Raw genomic sequence first — 22,364 nt, forward strand, 5'->3', positions numbered from 1 at the left:
CTCCCCCCGACTCAGCCCCTCTTCCCCTCTCCTTCTTCTGGCCCCCGAGATTCTCCTCAGGCCAGAGCCACTTCTCCCCCCGACTCAGCCCCTCTTCCCCTCTCCTTCTTCTGGCCCCCGAGATTCTCCTCAGGCCAGAGCCACTTCTCCCCCCGACTCAGCCCCTCTTCCCCTCTCCTTCTTCTGGCCCCCGAGATTCTCCTCAGGCCAGAGCCACTTCTCCCTCAGACTCAGCCCCTCTTCCCCTCTCCTTCTTCTGGCCCCCGAGATTCTCCTCAGGCCAGAGCCACTTCTCCCCCCACTCAGCCCCTCTTCCCCTCTCCTTCTTCTGGCCCCCGAGATTCTCCTCAGGCCAGAGCCACTTCTCCCCCCGACTCAGCCCCTCTTCCCCTCTCCTTCTTCTGGCCCCCGAGATTCTCCTCAGGCCAGAGCCACTTCTCCCCCCGACTCAGCCCCTCTTCCCCTCTCCTTCTTCTGGCCCCCGAGATTCTCCTCAGGCCAGAGCCACTTCTCCCCCCGACTCAGCCCCTCTTCCTCTCTCCTTCTTCTGGCCCCCGAGATTCTCCTCAGGCCAGAGCCCCTTCTCCCTCAGACTCAGCCCCTCTTCCCCTCTCCTTCTTCTGGCCCCCGAGATTCTCCTCAGGCCAGAGCCACTTCTCCCTCAGACTCAGCCCCTCTTCCCCTCTTCTTCTTCTGGCCCCCGAGATTCTCCTCAGGCCAGAGCCACTTCTCCCCCCCACTCAGCCCCTCTTCCCCTCTCCTTCTTTTGGACCCCGAGATTCTCCTCAGGCCAGAGCCACTTCTCCCCCCCCACTCAGCCCCTCTTCCCCTCTCCTTCTTCTGGCCCCCGAGATTCTCCTCAGGCCAGAGCCACTTCTCCCCCCGACTCAGCCCCTCTTCCCCTCTCCTTCTTCTGGCCCCCGAGATTCTCCTCAGGCCAGAGCCACTTCTCCCTCAGACTCAGCCCCTCTTCCCCTCTCCTTCTTCTGGCCCCCGAGATTCTCCTCAGGCCAGAGCCCCTTCTCCCTCAGGCTCAGCCCCTCTTCCCCTCTCCTTCTTCTGGCCCCCGAGATTCTCCTCAGGCCAGAGCCCCTTCTCCCTCAGACTCAGCCCCTCTTCCCCTCTCCTTCTTCTGGCCCCCGAGATTCTCCTCAGGCCAGAGCCCCTTCTCCCCCCCGCTCAGCCCCTCTTCCCCTCTCCTTCTTCTGGCCCCCGAGATTCTCCTCAGGCCAGAGCCCCTTCTCCCTCAGGCTCAGCCCCTCTTCCCCTCTCCTCCTTCTGGCCCCCGAGATTCTCCTCAGGCCAGAGCCACGTCTCCCTCAGACTCAGCCCCTCTACCCCTCTCCTCCAGATTCTCCTCAGGCCAGAGCCCCTTCTCCCTCAGACTCAGCCCCTCTTCCCCTCTGCTTCTTCTGGCCCCCGAGATTCTCCTCAGGCCAGAGCCACTTCTCCCCCCCACTCAGCCCCTCTTCCCCTCTCCTCCTTCTGGCCCCCGAGATTCTCCTCAGGCCAGAGCCACTTCTCCCCCCCACTCAGCCCCTCTTCCCCTCTCCTTCTTCTGGCCCCCGAGATTCTCCTCAGGCCAGAGCCACGTCTCCCTCAGACTCAGCCCCTCTTCCCCTCTCCTTCTTCTGGCCCCCGAGATTCTCCTCAGGCCAGAGCCACTTCTCCCCCCGACTCAGCCCCTCTTCCCCTCTCCTCCTTCTGGCCCCCGAGATTCTCCTCAGGCCAGAGCCCCTTCTCCCTCAGACTCAGCCCCTCTTCCCCTCTCCTTCGTCTGGCCCCAGAGATTCTCCTCAGGCCAGAGCCCCTTCTCCCTCAGACTCAGCCCCTCTTCCCCTCTCCTTCTTCTGGACCCCGAGATTCTCCTCAGGCCAGAGCCACGTCTCCCTCAGACTCAGCCCCTCTTCCCCTCTCCTTCTTCTGGCCCCCGAGATTCTCCTCAGGCCAGAGCCACGTCTCCCTCAGACTCAGCCCCTCTTCCCCTCTCCTTCTTCTGGCCCCCGAGATTCTCCTCAGGCCAGAGCCACTTCTCCCCCCCACTCAGCCCCTCTTCCCCTCTCCTTCTTCTGGCCCCCGAGATTCTCCTCAGGCCAGAGCCACGTCTCCCTCAGACTCAGCCCCTCTACCCCTCTCCTTCTTCTGGCCCCCGAGATTCTCCTCAGGCCAGAGCCACTTCTCCCCCCCACTCAGCCCCTCTTCCCCTCTACTTCTTCTGGACCCCGAGATTCTCCTCAGGCCAGAGCCACTTCTCCCTCAGACTCAGCCCCTCTTCCCCTCTCCTCCTTCTGGCCCCCGAGATTCTCCTCAGGCCAGAGCCACTTCTCCCCCCGACTCAGCCCCTCTTCCCCTCTCCTCCTTCTGGCCCCCGAGATTCTCCTCAGGCCAGAGCCCCTTCTCCCTCAGGCTCAGCCCCTCTTCCCCTCTCCTTCTTCTGGCCCCCGAGATTCTCCTCAGGCCAGAGCCACTTCTCCCCCCGACTCAGCCCCTCTTCCCCTCTCCTCCTTCTGGCCCCCGAGATTCTCCTCAGGCCAGAGCCACTTCTCCCTCAGACTCAGCCCCTCTTCCCCTCTCCTCCTTCTGGCCCCCGAGATTCTCCTCAGGCCAGAGCCACTTCTCCCTCAGACTCAGCCCCTCTTCCCCTCTCCTCCTTCTGGCCCCCGAGATTCTCCTCAGGCCAGAGCCACTTCTCCCTCAGACTCAGCCCCTCTTCTCCTTCTGGCCCCCGAGATTCTCCTCAGGCCAGAGCCACTTCTCCCTCAGACTCAGCCCCTCTTCCCCTCTCCTTCTTCTGGCCCCCGAGATTCTCCTCAGGCCAGAGCCACTTCTCCCCCTGACTCAGCCCCTCTTCCCCTCTCCTTCTTCTGGCCCCCGAGATTCTCCTCAGGCCAGAGCCACTTCTCCCCCTGACTCAGCCCCTCTTCCCCTCTCCTTCTTCTGGCCCCCGAGATTCTCCTCAGGCCAGAGCCACTTCTCCCCCTGACTCAGCCCCTCTTCCCCTCTCCTTCTTCTGGCCCCCGAGATTCTCCTCAGGCCAGAGCCCCTTCTCCCTCAGACTCAGCCCCTCTTCCCCTCTCCTTCTTCTGGCCCCCGAGATTCTCCTCAGGCCAGAGCCACTTCTCCCTCAGACTCAGCCCCTCTTCCCCTCTCCTTCTTCTGGCCCCCGAGATTCTCCTCAGGCCAGAGCCACTTCTCCCTCAGACTCAGCCCCTCTTCCCCTCTCCTTCTTCTGGCCCCCGAGATTCTCCTCAGGCCAGAGCCACTTCTCCCTCAGACTCAGCCCCTCTTCCCCTCTCCTCCTTCTGGCCCCCGAGATTCTCCTCAGTCCAGAGCCACTTCTCCCTCAGACTCAGCCCCTCTTCCCCTCTCCTTCTTCTGGACCCCGAGATTCTCCTCAGGCCAGAGCCACTTCTCCCTCAGACTCAGCCCCTCTTCCCCTCTCCTTCTTCTGGACCCCGAGATTCTCCTCAGGCCAGAGCCACGTCTCCCTCAGACTCAGCCCCTCTACCCCTCTCCTCCTTCTGGCCCCCGAGATTCTCCTCAGGCCAGAGCCACTTCTCCCTCAGACTCAGCCCCTCTTCCCCTCTCCTTCTTCTGGCCCCCGAGATTCTCCTCAGGCCAGAGCCACTTCTCCCCCTGACTCAGCCCCTCTTCCCCTCTCCTTCTTCTGGCCCCCGAGATTCTCCTCAGGCCAGAGCCCCTTCTCCCTCAGACTCAGCCCCTCTTCCCCTCTCCTTCTTCTGGCCCCCGAGATTCTCCTCAGGCCAGAGCCACTTCTCCCTCAGACTCAGCCCCTCTTCCCCTCTCCTTCTTCTGGCCCCCGAGATTCTCCTCAGGCCAGAGCCACTTCTCCCTCAGACTCAGCCCCTCTTCCCCTCTCCTTCTTCTGGCCCCCGAGATTCTCCTCAGGCCAGAGCCACTTCTCCCCCTGACTCAGCCCCTCTTCCCCTCTCCTTCTTCTGGCCCCCGAGATTCTCCTCAGGCCAGAGCCCCTTCTCCCTCAGACTCAGCCCCTCTTCCCCTCTCCTTCTTCTGGCCCCCGAGATTCTCCTCAGGCCAGAGCCACTTCTCCCTCAGACTCAGCCCCTCTTCCCCTCTCCTTCTTCTGGCCCCCGAGATTCTCCTCAGGCCAGAGCCCCTTCTCCCTCAGACTCAGCCCCTCTTCCCCTCTCCTTCTTCTGGCCCCCGAGATTCTCCTCAGGCCAGAGCCACTTCTCCCTCAGACTCAGCCCCTCTTCCCCTCTCCTTCTTCTGGCCCCCGAGATTCTCCTCAGGCCAGAGCCACTTCTCCCTCAGACTCAGCCCCTCTTCCCCTCTCCTTCTTCTGGCCCCTGAGATTCTCCTCAGGCCAGAGCCACTTCTCCCTCAGGCTCAGCCCCTCTTCCCCTCTCCTTCTTCTGGCCCCTGAGATTCTCCTCAGGCCAGAGCCACTTCTCCCTCAGGCTCAGCCCCTCTTCCCCTCTCCTTCTTCTGGCCCCTGAGATTCTCCTCAGGCCAGAGCCACTTCTCCCTCAGACTCAGCCCCTCTTCCCCTCTCCTTCTTCTGGCCCCCGAGATTCTCCTCAGGCCAGAGCCCCTTCTCCCTCAGACTCAGCCCCTCTTCCCCTCTCCTTCTTCTGGCCCCCGAGATTCTCCTCAGGCCAGAGCCCCTTCTCCCTCAGACTCAGCCCCTCTTCCCCTCTCCTTCTTCTGGCCCCCAAGATTCTCCTCAGGACAGAGCCCCTTCTCCCTCAGACTCAGCCCCTCTTCCCCTCTCCTTCTTCTGGCCCCCGAGATTCTCCTCAGGGAGGATCTTCCACCCAGACCAGAGCCGCTTCTCCACTGCTCCCTCAGACTCAGCCTCTCAGTCATCATCATCATCATCATCTTATTATTATTATTATTATTATTATTATTATTCTTCCTCCCTCCCGCCTCAGCTCCCGCCTCAAAACTCCCTCCGAAAAGGCGCCTCTCATCTTCCCGCCCAAAGGGCTGGCCCCGCCCCCGCCTCTCTGGGGAGCCAATCAGAGAGAGAGGTTCCAGCCCCCTGGTGGCGTCTCTGAGGGACTGCAGCTCCAGACTCGGCTGTCCATCTCTCCCTCTCCCCCCCCCTCTCCCCCCTTAGTCTTGCCCCCTTTCCGGATCTGCCTTGCAAGTGGGGCTGCTCTGAGGGGGGCTGAGCCCTCACTGCTGGGCCAGAAGGAAGAGGAGAGGAGAGAAAGGACGAAAGGGCTCCTAAAATGCTGCCGTGAGATTTGTTCCCGCGAGATCTGGTCCTCTGGTTCTCTCAGCCGGGTGAAGAGGCACTGAGCTGGATTCCTAGAGAGGACCGGAAATGCAGGAGCCCAAGCCCCGCCCCCCAGCCCCTTCCTGTCAGAGGAGGCAGCTGTTCTCTCCTCGGAGGCGCCTCCTGCGTCCAGTGAGTCTCCCTCTCTTCTCGCTTGGGGGGGGGGAAGGGGGACCCCCCCCAAATCAGGGAGCAGAGGGTCCGGGGGGGGAGGGATCCACGAGAAAGGCCAAGCAGGAGCAAGGCAGGAATCTCCCCTCAAATGCTGGCCAGACCCATGGCTGCTGCCTTTGGGAGCCCAGGGAGGGAAAGGTGGATAGAAATGCCATGAGGGAAGCCAGCCAGTCACTTGCTCCCTGCTTTCCATCGCTTTCCGAGTCATCTTCCAGCGCAGCTCCGCATGGAGGGCATGGCAGAAGCAGAGCATGGAGTCCCCTGGCCACAAAGGGACTGAGGCTGGCACACGAGTGGGATGTTGAAGCGGACACTCAAGGGGGTGGGATCCAGAAGTGCCCCACGCAGATGTGGGGGGTCGGCTGTGTCACATTCGTAATTACACAGCCACCCTCCTGAATTCCCAGGGCAAATCCCCGGATTAAAACACAACCTTGAAAACAGTTGCAATCACAGAAAGAAGGTAAGTCCTACTTTACCTGCTTTTGAGTTCTGTCCTTTGGCCTCACCCACTTGGCCCTCAGGGCGTTTCCCAGATGAGGATCTGGCCCTCAGAACAAGGGAAAAAGGACCCCATCTCCGTAGTTTGTCTTGAGGAGGTGGGAACTCCTCGCTATAGCCTGGTTTCCACGTTACACTTGGTATGAATGACTCACTTGTCACTCACTGTTCTGACTTTATTCCTTGACTGCAAACGCGGAAAGGCAGGATCAACCAGGCTGATTCATTTCACAGAAATGCCTTCACTTTCCTGCACATCTGGGACGGTCACTTTCCTTCTCCTTTCTCTTCTTTAGCAAAGCCCAGCCTTGGTTCCTAGCGAGACTCATCCTCGCTTGCTCAGAGAACATTTTTCTCCTCTTCTCTGTGTTGTGATTTTATATCAGAACAATGGTTTTTCTTTGTTGGATTTTCTAGCGCCTCTAATCTGGACGAACAGAACTTGGCAGAGGGCCAAGCGGATCCTTCCTGTCTCTTGGAGGCTTCCTTAGAACACACATGGAAGAGCAAGACTCAGCTGGCCCTGAAGCAGGAAGAGGCCATGGCATTGTCAATGGGAGCAGTGTAGGATTCTGGGAAGGCTCTGGGCAGAAGATCCTGGGAGAGGAGGACACCCTCCGCTCAGAGGTGCAGAGCCAACAGTTCAGCTGGTTCCGTTACCAGGAGGCTGAAGGACCCCGTGAGGTTTGCAGCCAACTCTACCACCTTTGCCACCAGTGGCTGAAGCCAGAAAGGCACACGAAAGCTGAGATGCTGGACCTGGTGATCTTGGAGCAGTTCCTGGCTGTCCTTCCAGCAGAGATGGAGAGCTGGGTGAGGGAATGCGGAGCAGAGACCAGTTCCCAGGCAGTGGCCCTGGCCGAAGGTTTCCTCCTGAGTCAGGCGGAGGAGAGGAAGCAGGTGAGAGAGACTTTCCTCTGGGTGCTCCCAAGGAGGGAGCAGGACCCTAAATCTCATCCTTTTTCGGAAGGCTACCAGAAGCTGCTAAATTTTTTATCTCTGTCATTCCTATTCTTATTATTTTCCCCGTCTCTGTTTTGAATCTTTGTTGCTGCTTCAGGGAAAGGATCCGTTTGCTGAATTGTGTCCTGATTCCTCTGAAGTAGAGAAGTCTCTGTTGGACACCAGAGATAAGCCACTGGGTAAGAAGGAAGGAGTATTTTCTGTTTGGTCCCATTCTGTTGGTGTTGAAATAATCTAGTGGTTCTTTTGATCTTTTTGGGGAAGACACTTGAGGCCCAGAGGAGCCTGATATATGATTTTGCACAATTAAATCTGAAATAGGTATAGGGGAGTATTTCTTAATCTGCAGTTAGAGATGCACTGCTCCACCTCTGAGAGAAGCATCCTGCACTCCTGTCTCCCCACTTCCCTTTGTCTCTCGCAGGTGAAAGAAGGATGCTGGCAAGACCTCCTCCTCCATCTCTTCCTCCTGGTGGAGGGGAAGCAGCGGCTGAGGAACCGGATCAGGTAGGGGGAAGGAGCCTTGGGGGGAAAGAGGCTGGGGGGGGGGAGACAGGGCGTTTCTGGGGTCAAATGAATCCCCTCTTGCTCTCTGTCAAAGCTGCCCTTAACAAAGGCTGAAAATGCCATTAATGAAGGTTTGTGTGCTGAGGATAAAGAGTAACCCCTTCACCTTAACCCTGAATGTCACTAGTATTATTCATGATAAATTGTCTTTGGGACATCTGGGGAGTCTTTCCATCCCAGAACAACACACAGGGAGAGGAGAGAGGGATTCTTCCATTTGGCAAACTGGAATGCTTGCATAGACATATTGATCTGAATAAAACAAGGTGGAGTTCCACCCATTTTCACTAAGATTCCTACCCATCATTAAAATACACTATGAAAGAACTCCATTAAAGCATTAAAATAAGCATCAATAATCAAAATGCGCAGCAGACCAATGCAATTAAAACAATCCAGGCAGGAAGCAAAAGAGCAACGTGCAGGAAATAATCTTTATGCTGCCTAAGAGAAGGATATTTTTCTTTCAGAGCTCAGTTTCTTTTGAAGACGTCACTGTTTGTTTCACGGAGGAGGAGTGGGCGTTGCTGGATCCTGCCCAGAGAGCTCTGCATAAGGAGGTTACAGAGGAGAATCGTGGGATCCTGGCCTCTCTCAGTAAGGCTCCTAGTTGGATCTTGAGATCTGTTCTGAAATTCCATACATGTCTCTCTATTGTGATGGAGCTCAATAGCGCTGCCTTCAGCAGCTGGGCTTCCAACACCTCCACAAGTCACCTTGAATGGAGGACTGTTTGGGCTGGGAATGTCCTTCCTCCAATTATGCCTTTCTAAACAGAGATCTTAATTGTCAGGCGTCACTTTACCCTAAACAGAGATCAGGCTGGTCTGAACTTCCCAAACCTTTTGAAATGAGGCTTCATTCTTATAAAAGGTAAAGGGAGCCTTTTTTACTTGCAGTCGTCTTTTGTTGGTACTGCTTTTTCTTTCCGTCTTTGGGTGTATACCATTCAGGCAGCTGTGGTAGCATACAGATACAGGTTTTCCCCCTCATCTTTGGCTACCTTTCCCCCCATTATACCTGAAAGGGAAGCTTCTGGTTTTTAAACAAAGATTATTTTCAGCATTTTTTTTCAACTCGTTATAAATCATTTCCCTGAAGACTTTTACTGTCTTACACAAACACAACATGTGAAAAATGTACCTTCCTTCACCTGACATTCCCAGCAGGCATTTGATTTGGTCTTGTACATTTTAGCTAAGTTACTAGGAGTCAAATGCCATCTATACATCATTTTCCTATAGTGTTCTTTTAACTCATAACATGCTGTAAATTTCAATTTTCCATTCCACAATCTTTCCCAAGCTGCCATTTCAATGTTATATCATATATCTTTTTTTTAAAAATAAAATTTTTATTAGGATTTTCTCAATTTTTTTAAAACACAAAAAACATAGACATACAAATAACACATATAATTTTTAAAACCTTATTTTCTTAACCACTGTCCCGGACTTCCCCCACCTCCCCTTCTTGCATCCCAATTTCAAAATTTAGCTCAGCAAGTTCTTTGTACCCCAATTATCCCTTATTAATATTTTACTTAATTCATCTTAATTGGCTAATTTTAAACTTCTAAACCTCCTTTTAGAATTCACCCTTTTTCTAAGGTCGACCCAAATTCCCTTTCACGAAGTTCCCAATTATTAAAATAATTACAAGACAACCTATCAAGTAAAACATATAATTATACCCCTTTGGATTCCACAGCTTTCCCCCCCTCCCCCAGTTTCGATCCCCCAAAATTGTCCATTAGTCTATCAGCTCTCAGCCTGGATCTACCACGTCCAAGGTTCTTAAATCTCTCTCAGTCCCTTTCAGCCGGTTTTGTTGACAGTCCTTTGTGTTGAACATCAGGTCTCGGAGCATCTTTGACCCACTAGGGTCTATATTTTTTCCAACCAGCCCACCATATTCGAAAAAAGAGTCCAGGTCCCGCTTCTTACTCTTTCTAAGTCCAAGTGTCCCAAATGTCCCAAACATTCCAGTTTTCACCTTAATCAAATTTGTAATCCATAGATCTTCCGGACTCCCTATAGGGAAAAATCCCCAGTCCTCATTCTCCATTTCAAACCAGATTTTCTTCATCCAAACCTTGCTTTCCTTACATTCCAATTGAACAGGCCTCTGGTTGTTCTTTTCCACTTGTAGCGTTTCAGCTCCTCCTTCGCCTTCTTCCAAAACAGCACATGTATTTTCCTTTCCAGCTGCAGATTTTTCTTGCGTCAAATCCTTTTCAACAGAATTGTTTACTTTAAGATTCAAGGTTATGAGATTTACCGCCATAACATCACTCTGCTCTTGCAGCTTTCCCAGGAAATCAAACACCCTATCCAGTTCTGCCTGTAATTTTCCATCTGTAGCCATTGTAATATCTCAGAACCCCCTCTAGAGGGATTCTGGTTACTAAGTATTCTTCCTCCAACAATCAGGTTATTTTGTTCTTATTTTCTCTCCTTTTGCAAAAGCTCACAGTCCAATGTAGCAAAAATAACCAGCCAAAGTAGCAACAAATAGAATTTCCTGACTTTGACAGCTCATTTGACAGCTGTCAAACTCTATAGGTATCTTCTGCAGGCTGTCTCGCGGATCGCTCCCGGTTCCGGGGGGCGGTTACACTTCAACTCTGTCTTTCAGTTCTAATCCTCCAGTAATAAATTGTATATCCAAGTCGTGAAATTAAAGATTTTTATCTCGAAGAGAGGAAAACAGTCTCTCAACCTTAGTTATCTAATTCTTGCTTTGAATTGTCTGCAAAGGGGGGGAGACGGACTTTCTTTTGGCACCTCCCCCTGTCGTTCCGAATTCAATTAAAAAAGATTTTTAATTCCAATTTCCGTATTACTCACGGGTTGTTACTTTTTGTAGTCCAAAAGATCAAGGAAAGAAGTCAGCGCTCTCCAGCCATGGCTTGCGGCTTCACTCCGTGGAAGAAGCGGTCTACTCACAGCACCACGCCGCTCTCCGCCACCCACTCCGAAGCCTTTAAAAAGGCTTCTTTGCAAGTCGGAGGGGGCGCAAATGGTGCCCGCCGAGTCACCAGGTCCACAGGCATCCGCGCCTGTGGTTTCTGAAGGTCCCCGCGTCGCCGCCACGGCAGGACCCCTCTTCCACTGAGCCGATTCCCTCCGGAGCTCGGAGGGAATCCGCCATTAGCTGATCGCGCCAACCCGGAAGTATATCCATTGCTGAATGTATCATCAGAGATTTGACCTGTTTGTCTTTCTGGAACACCTTCAATGGTAGCCCCACATAGAGCGCATGACAGTAGTCTAAGCGAGAGATAACTAGAGCATGAACCGCTTTGGTGAGAATATCAGCGGGCAGGTAGGGTCTCAGCCTGCATACCAGATGGAGCTGATAAACAGCTGCCCTGGAAACAGAACTGACCTGCACCTCCATGGAAAGCTGAGAGTCCAAAATGACTCCCAGGCTGTGCACCTGGTCCTTCAGGGGCACAGTTAGCCCATTCAGGACCAGAGAGTCCTCCACACCCTCCCTGTCCCCCCAAAACAGTACTTCTGACTTGTTAGGATTCAACCTCAATCAGTTAGCCGCCATCCAACCTCCAACCGCCTCCAGACACTCATACAGGACCTTCACCACCTTCACTGGTTCTGATTTGAAAGAGAGGTAGAGCTGGGTATCATCTGCATACTGATGAACACCCAGCCCAAACCCCCTGGTGATCTCTCCCAGTGGCTGCTTGTAGATGTTGAAAATCCATATCTCTCTTTGTTGCAGGTGGTGATAAATTAGAAATTAAGAACCAGCGAGTCCATGACAAAATCCACACAATGGAGAACCCCTATCAATATGTGGAGTATGGAGAGAGCTCTCATTCCTTATCCCACCCAAGAATTCCCACTGGGAAGAAAAAGCATCAGTGCTTGGAATGTGGGAAGAGCTTCAGTTGCAGCTCTTATCTCACGGTCCATCAAAGATTTCATAAAGGAGAGAAACCTTATCAGTGCTTGGAATGTGGGAAGAGCTTCAGTACAAAGGCCAATGCCACTTCCCATCAAAGAATTCATACAAGGGAGAAACCCTACCAGTGCTTGCACTGTGGGAAGAGCTTCAATCAGAGGTCCTATCTCACTATCCATGAGAGAATTCATACAAGAGAGAAACCATATCAGTGCTTGGAATGTGGAAAGCGCTTCAGCCAGAGGTCCCATCTTACTACCCATCAAATAATTCACACAGGGGAGAAACCGTTTCAGTGCTTGGAATGTGGAAAGAGCTTCAGTTCAAAGGCCTATCTCACTTCCCATAAAAAAATCCATACAAAGCAGAAACCCTATCAATGTTTGGAATGTGGAAAGAGCTTCGATCGGAATATTGATCTCACTTCCCATCAAAGAATTCATACAGGGGAGAAACCATATCAGTGTTTGGAATGTGGACAGAGCTTCAGTTGGAAGATATATTTGTCTTACCATCAAAGAATTCATAGAGGAAATAAACCCTAATAGTGCTTGAAATGTGGGAATATCTTCATCTTGATTGAAAGTTTCACTTCCCATCAAATAACTTGCAGCGGGGAATATAATAGAATTATAAGACTGTGGTGTTGGAAGGGACGCTAGGGAGGGGGGCAGTTTGGAATGCTGGGGGTGAGAGGTGATTGGCGGGGAATTCGAAAGGATGGCCTTACACTGATTTAATATTCAATGTCCTTTTAAATGCAATTATGGGAGTGAATTATTGGTTTGCTTCATTTTTTCTGGTTTCTATTCTTTATTCTGTGTTTTATTTTGTATTTTAATGCTGGAAACCGTCCTGAGATTTTCGGTTTAATAGATCATATAATAGATCATATATAAGAAAGTGGTTGTATACAAGAAATGAAACATCAAAAAATACACAACCAAACCCAGCAATTTCCACACAAATCACAGCAACAACTTAAAACAGATCCAAACAACCCCAGCTGCCCATCCCTGTGGTCAGATGGGAAAAGCCCTGCAAGGCAGGGAGCAGGTCTTCCGGGACTCAAAGCAGCCAAGGTGGTCTCTGCCTCTTCAGGAGAGACCCTGGAGGTGGAGAGCGAGAGGGAATTGTCAGCCAGGGTTGGTTGGATCAGGAGAAGAGGAGCAGCCTAAGAATGCCCATTGTTGCAGTAGTAATAAAGGAATGGAAAAAGGAACAGGAACACTTGAAATGATATGTGCACAAACTTAGCCTGAACTTGTTTATTTTCTTTTTTTAAAAAAAATATTTTTATTGGGTTTTCACATTTTATATAGACAAAAACAAAACACAGAACACCAAAACAAACATAAAAGACGACAAACATGTACAATTTCCTAACATCTTATTTTCTAGCCCTAGTCCTTGACTTCCCCCCACCCCCACCCTTGCCTCCCTATTCCCAAATTTATGTCAGCAAGTTGGCATTTCCTTTTCCATCTTAATATTAATCCTTTTATAAAGAAAAACAAAAATAAGTTTTCCCTAAGTTGGACCCCAATTCTCTTCCCTCGATTTCTCATTTTTTCTTGAATAATTTTCTTATTAACTAAACCCCCTGGTCTTGAGTGTTGTTTGAATTTAAATACTTCCCTCCCTCCCATCCCCAGTTTGCGTCCTTTCCCAAGACATGCCCAAAATAACAGTTTTTAGCCTGGGTTCCGCACGTCCGAGGCTCTCAAATCTCTTTCAGTCCCTCTCCGCCGGTTTTGTTGGTAGTCCTTTTTGTCGGTCATCGAGTCTCGAAAGAGTTCCTTCACAATCAATCCAATCAGTCCATAGTCTCTTCCCATATTTAGAAACAACTGCTGAAGAATTTCCACAAGGCCTGAGTCTTGATGATAATCAAAATCAAAGTCTATGTGGAGGCCCCAATTGTACTTCTTTATTTCAAGTTCCTGAATTCCATAAACTCCCGGGGCCTCCACTTTCGTCTTCTGTATCTTTCGTAGACTTAAAATGGATTTAATCCAATAGTCTCCTTGCTTATGTTCTCCAGATGTCGGCTTCTGGTTAGTATTTTCCCACTTAACTTGTTCTCTTTCTTGTTTTGTCTTCTCCTCTTCTTTGTTTATTATTTCGAATTCAGCTGTGGGTTCTTTCTCACTCAAGTCCTCATTACATTCAGCAGAACTACTTGTTTCAGAATTCAAGGTCATCAGTTGTTTACTCATAGCTGTAGTCTGCTCCTGTAAGGTTCCCACCAGTGAAAACATCCTTTCGATTTCTCTCAGTATCTTTCCACCCACAGCCATTGTAATTCCACAGAATTCCCCCTAGAGGGAATCTGGTTACTTAATGTTCTTTTCTCCAACAATCCTCTGTCCTGTTATTGTTTCTTTGTTTCCAACAATTTTGATTCAATTGTAACTCCTTTTAATCCGGAGAGATCTTAAATAGCAATTTTTCCACTGTTAACAGTCCATTTGACAGCTTTGACAGCTGTCAAATTCTGCTCCTCTATACAGGCTCCAAAGCAGGTCGCTCCCGGGCCCGGGAGGGAGGGTTGTTTACAACAAAACAAAGTCTCTTCCAACACTCCACTCTCCTGCTCAAATTGGCCTTTCCAAATCTTGGAAGTTACTGTCTTTTTGAAACTCACCCTTTACAGGATAGGCACTCCAGCTTAGCTCTTATATCGTTGCTCTGGATCGTCTGCAAGGGGGGGTGGGGACTTCCTTTTAGCACCCCCCCGATCGTCTCAAATTCAGAAGGTAAAATTTTTAAAGTTCAGTTCCAGATTACTCACGGGTTCTTTTTTTCAGTCCAAATTTCAAGGAAGGAAGTCAGCGCTCTCCAGTTATGGCTCGCGGCTTCGCTCAGCGGCGGTAGCGATCGACTCTCAGTGCCGCGCCGTCCCCCGTATCCCCTCCGTAGCCTTTAAAAAGGCTCTTCGCGAATCAGGGGGGGCGCTTAAGGCACCCGCCGAGTCTTCAGTCCGCAGGCTTCCGCGCCTGCGGTTTTTAAGGGTCCCCGTGTCGCCGGCACGGCAAAGACCCATCCACCGCTGAGCCGATTCCCTCCGGAGCTCGGAGGGAATCCGCCATTTCCAGATCGCGCCAACCCGGAAGTCGAACTTGTTTATTTTCTAATAAATTGATTGCATTCCACCAAATGCCTCATTCTTTGCTACGTTTTGTCTTTTTTTAAATCAAAGTTCTGTTAAGCAATTGGTGAATCTGCAAAGTAACTGCTAGGCTAAGCTGACTATTCTCTGGACAAAGGCCAGCTCCCCGGGTCTGAAAGCGAGATGAGCGCCACTCCCCAAAGTCGCCTTTGGACTTAACCGCCCAGGGGGTCCATTACTTAAAAAAAATAGTGTTAGAAATTAGCCAGGTGCCAGGCGCATTTTGCTGCTGGCACAGGTCCAACTGTGACTACATGGAGATTTCTGGGCTCTGCCTTGGTCCATAGTTAATACAATTTCCATTTCCACTGTGTGTGTTTCTCCTTCTTGCATACTGGGAGAAGTGAACTGTTGTAAGAGCAAACTAAAATCCAGCAACGCAGCTGAGATAATAGAATCGTAGAATGGAAGCGTTGGAAGGGACCCCGCTATGGTGACCAACTTAGGCTGAAAGTGCCCCTTGGCACCCAGCTGATATCTCTGAGTTTCTTACGCTGCATTAAAAGCGCTTCATGGAAACTAACCCGGCTGTCCTTAACACCCCATAATATGAACAAGGCTACAAAGATCACTGGAAGGGCACCTGCTTGGCATGTGGAAGGGTCCAGGCTTAACCCCCCCCCGTCTGGCCCCCTGGAGGGTCAAGGCTGCCAGTCAGTGCTGGCAACCCATAGCAGCAGCTTCTTCCTCTTGTCTCCTGCGTCCTTCCTGAGCATAAATGAGCGCCCTCTCGCTCAGCAGCAGCACCCCATCCTCCATCTCTTGCTGCAGGTTGCATGCCCCCTCCCACTTGCATGCCCCCCCCTCAAATATTCACGTATTCCTGCACTTGTAACTTGAATCCCTTGGTTCTGGTCCGCCCCTCCAGAGCAGGAAAACAACAAGCTTGCTCCATCTTTCATGGAAGAGCCCTTACGATATCTGAAGATGGCTCTCCTCTCTCCTCTCAGTCTCCTCTTTTCCAGGATAAAGATACCCTGGTCCTTCAACCGTTCCTCATCAGGCTTGGTTTCCAGACCCTTGACCATCTTGGCTGCCCTCCTCTGCACACCTTCCAGCTGGTCAACATCCTTCTTAAATTGTTTTGCCCAGAATTGGACACAGTATTCCAGGTGTGGCTTGACCAAGGTGGGACTATGACGTCCCTTGATCTGGACACTGGACTTCTGTGGACGCTGCCTAGAGTAGCATTCGCTTCTTCTCAGCTGCATCACACTGTGAACTCAGGTGGCGCTTGGGGTCCACCAAGACCCCTCGATCTTTTTCACATGCACTGCTATGTCCCCCCTTCTATAGTTCTGCATCTGGTTCTTCCTGCCTAAGGGCAGAATCTGACCTTTGTCCCTGTGGAAATTCATTTTGTCAGCTTGCCCCCAGTTCTCCAATCTGTAATGGTAATTCTGTGCCATTAGCTGCCCCTCCCAGTTTGGCGTCATCTGCAAACTGGACGAGCATCCCCTCAACTCCTCCATCCAAGGAGTCGTTTATCGACAGATGGAGCAACAACAGGCCCCGGACAGAGCCCTGCAGCCCCCCCCATCCCAAATCCATGGCGTAACCTCATGGGGGGGCGCAGTCGCCTCTCCTCATGAAGGATGTTTGGGGAGTTGGAAAAGGGTCAGAAAAGTGCTGCCAAAATGATCAAGGCAGACTTGGCTATGAAGAAAGGTTCCAGCCTTTGGGGCTCTTTAGACTTTAGAGCAGGGGTTCCCAATTAGCTAATTACTGAGCCCCCCCCCCCCGCTAATTTTCAAAAGCCAAGCCTGGCCTAGAGAAAGTGGAGGGAGAGTTGCATCTCGTGACAGTGGAACTCAAAGACATCCAAGGAGTCGGGATGTTGGAAGATTCAGGACAGGTAAAATTAAACGCAAAGCAGAGTTCACCTGTGGAACTCCCCGGCACTGGAACACCAGAGGGAGAGGGAGGGAGCTGGCTTGCCAAGGGTTAAAAGGGATTGAGTGGGATTCCTAGAGAGGGGAGAAAATAAAGGCGTTGGGGGGGGTTGGGGGGAGAAACAAAACTCCCGAGCCCCAGCCCCTCCCTCTCCGCCCTGCCTCAAAAGGAGGCGGGGCCTTTGTCTCTCTCTTCTGCACGTGCTGCATCCAGGGCGCCTCCGGGGAGCCGGTGAGTCTCTGCATTGGGGAGAAGAGGGTGCAGGGGGGACCCCCAAGTCAAGGGGCAGAGGCTCCTGCCCCCCATCTGCAAAGCCAGGGGGGCGAGGGCACAGGATGCACCGCTTGGCTGTTTGGGGAGGGCGAGGTCTTTGGGGAAGGAAGAAAAGGGCCTGAAAATAAACCCCCCTCAAAATGAGGAATCAGTCCCATTTATTAGCAGAGGTTGTGGGGGGACGGAAATATTAGGACATAAAGCATCCCGAAGAAATAAAAGGGGAAGCCTGAGTGTTGGAAGAGGGGAGGGGGCAGAGAAGAGAAGGCGTTTCTTGGTGCGGGGCAGAGTCAAGCCTGCGGAACTCCCCGCCCCAGGAGGCCAGGCTGGGACCAGGGCAGGGAGGAGGAGGAGGAGGAGAGGCTCCTGGGGGCTTCATCCTCGAGGGCTGAGCTCTTGTCTCCCCAGAGATGCTGCTGAGTCCCAGTTGCTGGAAGGAGCGCAGGGGGGAGAGAGAGAGGGGGGCTCTTGCGCCCCAGTCCGGCTGGGGGGCTTCCCATTCAGGCCCCTGTGAGAATCATAGGAACATGGAATCATAGAATTGGAAGGGAGCCCGAGGGTCATCTAGTCCAATGCAGGGAGGAGGAGAAGCTCCTTGTGCCCATCAGGCTGATTCATTTCACAGAAACCGCTTCATTTGTCTCCACTTTTGGCCTGGTCACTTTCCCCCTAGGAGGGCAAGAGGGTTTCTTCTTCTTCATTCTTCCTTTTTTTCTTAGAGAAAGTTCAGAGTCTGGCGTGTGGTGCAGTCCAGCCCTGGTTCCTAGCAAGACTCATCCACACTTGCTCAGGGGACCTTCTTCTGCTGACCGTGTGCCAGTTTCATAACAGAACAATATATTTCCTTTGCAGTATTTGCCAGCACCTCTAAATGAGACAAGCAGAACTTGGTCAAAGAAAAAGGGGGTTCCCTCCTAAAGATGGATGAGGAAGACTCAGCTGGCTCTGGAGTAGGAAGAGGCCATGCTATGGAAACTGGGAGCAGTGGGGGATTCTGGGAAAGCTCTGGGCGGAAGATCCTGGGAGAGGAGGACACCCTCCGCTCAGAGGTGCAGAGCCAGCAGTTCAGCTGGTTCCGTTACCAGGAGGCTGAAGGACCCCGAGAGGTTTGCAGCCGACTCTACCACCTTTGCCACCAGTGGCTGAAGCCAGAAAGGCACACGAAAGCTGAGATGCTGGACCTGGTGATCTTGGAGCAGTTCCTGGCTGTCCTTCCAGCGGAGATGGAGAGCTGGGTGAGGGAATGCGGAGCAGAGACCAGTTCCCAGGCGGTGGCCCTGGCCGAAGGTTTCCTCCTGAGTCAGGCAGAGGAGAGGAAGCAGGCGGAGAAGCAGGTGAGAGAGACTTTCCTCTGGATGCTCCCAAGGGGCTCCAAACAGGAGGGAGAAGATCCCTAAATCCCATCCTTTTTGGAAAGTATCAAAGGCGCTATATTGGACATTAGGGATGTTGCCCCTGCCATTCCTTTTCTAATAGTTCTCATTATTTGTTTTGAATCCTTGTTTCTTTTTCAGGAAAATGATCTGTCTGCAGAAATGGTTCCTGATTCCTTTGGGGCAGAGAGAATTTTGGGGCAGAGAGAATTTCGTTGGACACCAGAGAGAGGAAGGAGTTTTTCCTCTGTGTGGTCACATTTTGGTGATTCTCAAACTAATCTGCTGGTTCATTCAATATTTTGGGGATGACACTTGGGGCCCAGAGGCCAAAGGAGATCAGATATATTTCAGCATAACTAAAATATGAAATGGGAACAAATTTCACACCCCTGAGAGAAGCATCCTGCACTCCTGTCTCCCCACTTCCCTTTGTCTCTTGCAGGTGAAAGAAGGATGCCGGCAAGACCTCCTCCCCCATCTCTTCCTCCTGGTGGAGGGGAAGCAGCGGCTGAGGAACCGGATCAGGTAGGGGGAAGGAGTCTGGGGGGAAAGGGGCTGGGGCAGCCAGGGCGTTTCTGGGGACAAATGAATCCCCTCTTGCTCTCTGTCAAAGCTGCCCTTAACAAAGGCTGAAAATGCCATTAATGAAGGTTTTTGTGCTGAGGATAAAGAGTAACCCCTTCACCTTAACTCTGAATGTCGCTAGTATTATTCATTATAAATTGTCTTTGGGACATCTGGGGAGTCTTTCCATCCCAGAACAACACACAGGGAGAGGAGAGAGGGATACTTCCATTTGGCAAACTGGAATGCTTGCATAGACATATTGATCTGAATAAAACAACGTGGAGTTCCACCCATTTTCACCGAGTCATACCTATCATTAAAATACACTATTAAAAAATTCCATTAAAGCATTAAAATAAGCACCAATAATCAGAATGTGCAGCAGAACAATCCGATTAAAACAACCCAGGCAGGAAGCAAAAGAGCAACATGCAGGAGATAATCTTTATGCTACCTAAGAGAAGGATCTTTTTCTTTCAGAGCTCAGTTTCTTTTGAAGATGTAGCTGTTTGTTTCACAGCTGAGGAGTGGGCATTGCTGGATCCTGCCCAGAGAGCTCTGCATAAGGAAGTCATGGAGGAGACTTGTAGGACCATGATCTCTCTGGGTAAAGTTCCCTCTTGGGTCATCATATCTGCTTTGGAATTCAACAGATATTTCTCTGGGACAAACCTCCCATATTTGGATGGATCCCAACGTTGCCACCGAGAGTGCCAGGGATTCTCACACCCCCACAGCTCACCTGGCATGGAGGGCTGGGGACTGTTTTGTCTGTGAATATTGTTCCTTGCCTTCTGTCTTTTTCTACAGGGATCAGGATGTGGATAGGCTTTCTGAGTGTCTAAGGAAGTGGACGTCGCTTAATCTTTTGAAATCACCAATAGTTAGTTTAGAGCTTTTTGATCTATTTTCCAAACCCATTTAGAATTCTGTCATTACACAGCGCTTTAATTCTCCCCTGGACGCTAGGTAATTGGTAGACAGAGAATCCAATTCATATTCAAATAGAGTTCTGACCTTGCAAATGGAGTTGGTTCAATGATTGAGCCAAAGAAATTTCACCCCTGAAAAGAACAGGCTTTTTGAATCTGAATTTCCCATAAATATGTCAGTGAATGTCAGTCACGCAGTGAACTCTGCAGTAAGACTTCCCATCTAACACCCTTCAGATCTTCCTTTATTACAAATGTTCATGAGCATTATTCAAAAAATGGGAACTCGATTTCTTTCTTAGGCTTTGGTCTGTTCCTCTCTTCATTGCAGGTGGTGATGAATTAGAAATTAAGAACAAGGGACAACAGGACAAAATCCACACAGTGGAGAAGCCACATCCAGATTTGGAACATGGAGAGAACTTCAGTCAGGGCTCCCATGCCACTTCCCATCAAAGAAATCCTATTCGGAAGAAACCCTTTCAGTGTTTGGAATGTGGAAAGAGCTTCAGTCACAGCTCACATCTCAAACACCATCAAAGAATTCATTCAGGGGAGAAACCATATCAGTGTTTGCAATGTGAAAAGTTCTTTACTACAAGGAGATACTTACATCAACATCAGAGGATTCACAGTGGGGAGAAACCATATCAGTGCTTGGAATGTGGGAAGAGCTTCTCCAGGAAGGACAATCTCACTTCCCATCAGAGAAATCATACAGGGGAGAAACCATATCAGTGCCTCAAATGTGAGAAGTGCTTTACTACAAGAATAGACTTCGATCAACATAAGAGAATTCACAGTGGGGAGAAACCATGTAAGTGCTTGGAATGTGGGAAGAGCTTCAGTCGGAAGAATAGTCTTACTTCCCATCAAAGTATTCATACAGGGGAGAAGCCCTATCAGTGTTTGGAGTGTGGAAAGAGCTTCACTCGGAAAAATAGTCTTACGTCCCATCAAAGAATTCATACAGGGGAGAAGCCATATCAGTGCTTGGAATGCACAAAATATTTTGCTTCAACAAAAAAGTTATGGCAACATAAGAGAATTCACACTGGGGAGAAACCATTTCAATGCCAAGAGTGTGGAAAGAGATTCACCTTCAAGGAAAATCTCACTTCCCATCAAAAAATTCATACAGGGAAGAAACCATTTCAGTGCTTGGAATGTGGTAAGAGCTTCATTTGGAATAATAGTCTTACTTCCCATCAAAGAATTCACACTGGGGAGAAGCCATTTCAATGCCAAGAGTGCAGAAAGAGATTCACATTCAAGCAAAATCTCACTTCCCATCAAAGAATTCACACAGGGAGAAACCATATCAGTGCTTGGAATGTGGAAAGAGCTGGAAGGAAATCTCACTTCCCATGAAAGAACTCACAGCGGGGGAAATCCTGGAATTATAGAATAGTAGTTTTGGGAGGAATCTTGAGGGTCATCTAGTTTAACCAACTGCAATGCATCTTCTTGATAATTAGTCAGAATCTTCTTTCTTGTTCTGTTCTTGTGGGGTCACATGGTTCTTCACCTCCTTTTCAGTCATGAGAATAACTGAGAGTTAGGTTAGGCTCCCCAAGGCCGTCCAGTGAGCTCCATGGCCAAGGAGGGATTTGAACCCAGGTCTCCCGGGGTGTAGTCGAATACTCTGGCAATGTACTACACTGGCTCTCCCATGAGACTCTTAGAAATTGTTTCTGCATGTTTGCTTAAAATTTGGGTGCCATATTCTGGTGTTTGTGTCTAAAGTTGTATACTCCTCTAGCAAAGTCATTTATGTAATAAAAGTAAGTCAAGTTCAGTATTATAATAGGTTTAAGGCAATGTCATATGGGGGAGGGGCTGTTGATTGGCTGAGAGTTTGGAAGGGTGTTTAAGAAAGTACAACATAACCATCAGGCCTTTGGCTAATGAAACTTTATCATTTTCAGCGTCTTTGTGGGAGACGGAAATATTGGTGTGTTTCACTTTTGTTTTTATTATGTAATTGGTGTTTTTATTCTGAATGTTAATGCTGCGTAATGCCCTGATATCTTCCAATGAAGGCAGTATACGAATTTTAATAAATGAAAAAATAAGGTCATAAATCATAAAGGAAAATATAAAAATACTCTGGAATGAAGGGGCTGTTTGGTGAAAGACCCAGGCAAGACCCAGCTCACAGCTCTGCCCCTTGAGTCCTCTGGGAAGGGCCCCCATAGCTCAGGGCCTGGGGACGCCTGCTGGGCATGCAGAAGGGAACAGGCTCCATCTCCCCTGCAAGCATCTCAAGGAACATGCCCCGTCTTGAATCCTGGAGGGTCACGGCTGCCAGTCAGGGCTGGGAACCTGGAGCAGCTGGAGGGACCCCAGGATCTGTCCTGGCCGAAGGCACCAACTTCTTCCTGTCCCACTTCCGAGGAGGCAGCAGCACCCGGGGGTCTTCTGGGGAGCAGGTGCATTCACCCTGCTGGGGGTGGGCATGCAGAGGGGCCCCCTGTCGCCTGGGGACCATGACCCCATTAAGGCCTGTGGAGGCCCCCGGCCGTTGAAATCTCTGGGTCCCCTCGCAAATGATCTCCGAACCCCTTTCTGATTTTACCAACCAGCAATTGCAATAAGCCCAATCAATATTCTGTTGATCCGTTGTCGTGGGGCCCCTAAGAGGCGCAGGGCCCAGAGTCTGGTGCCAGCTCTGCCTGCTTGGCCCTCCTGCCCTGCTGGGGCAACTCCTCAGAGGAGAGGGCAGGGCCGAAGGCAGCATCCTCTGGGCT

The 22,364-nt window shown here is 50.7% G+C and overlaps 3 protein-coding genes and 1 long non-coding RNA gene across 5 annotated transcripts in view; 3 read left to right on the top strand and 1 right to left on the bottom strand.

Moving 5' to 3' along the window:
* LOC309517947 (uncharacterized protein) overlaps positions 1-22,364 on the top strand; it is a 75,068-nt gene that overhangs the window by 47,942 nt on the left and 4,762 nt on the right. The gene's annotated exons all lie outside the window — the stretch shown is intronic.
* LOC309518133 overlaps positions 1-22,364 on the bottom strand; it is a 39,446-nt gene that overhangs the window by 7,380 nt on the left and 9,702 nt on the right. The window lies entirely within an intron of this gene.
* On the top strand, positions 5,333-20,985 carry LOC309517978 (uncharacterized protein; the record flags this gene model as incomplete). Of its 2 annotated transcripts, none has more annotated exons than XM_082197715.1 (6): positions 5,333-5,401; positions 6,362-6,844; positions 7,005-7,086; positions 7,332-7,414; positions 7,945-8,071; positions 19,946-20,985. In XM_082197715.1, the coding sequence occupies exons 2-6, from the start codon at positions 6,443-6,445 to the stop codon at positions 20,983-20,985; spliced, it is 1,734 nt and encodes a 577-aa protein (XP_082053841.1). In that variant the 5' UTR covers positions 5,333-5,401; positions 6,362-6,442. The 2 variants fall into 2 exon arrangements, with proteins under 2 accessions (XP_082053841.1, XP_082053842.1); XM_082197716.1 differs by lacking the exons at positions 7,332-7,414; positions 7,945-8,071 and adding exons at positions 18,558-18,640; positions 19,163-19,289.
* On the top strand, positions 16,653-18,424 carry LOC309517393 (zinc finger and SCAN domain-containing protein 31-like; the record flags this gene model as incomplete). The annotated part of the gene is made up of 3 exons (XM_082196630.1): positions 16,653-16,697; positions 17,592-18,073; positions 18,254-18,424. The coding sequence occupies exons 2-3, from the start codon at positions 17,660-17,662 to the stop codon at positions 18,422-18,424; spliced, it is 585 nt and encodes a 194-aa protein (XP_082052756.1). The 5' UTR covers positions 16,653-16,697; positions 17,592-17,659.

The sequence above is a fragment of the Podarcis vaucheri genome (genome assembly GCF_965113315.1).
Source record: "Podarcis vaucheri genome assembly, chromosome: 13".
NCBI classification, from domain to species: domain Eukaryota; kingdom Metazoa; phylum Chordata; class Lepidosauria; order Squamata; family Lacertidae; genus Podarcis; species Podarcis vaucheri.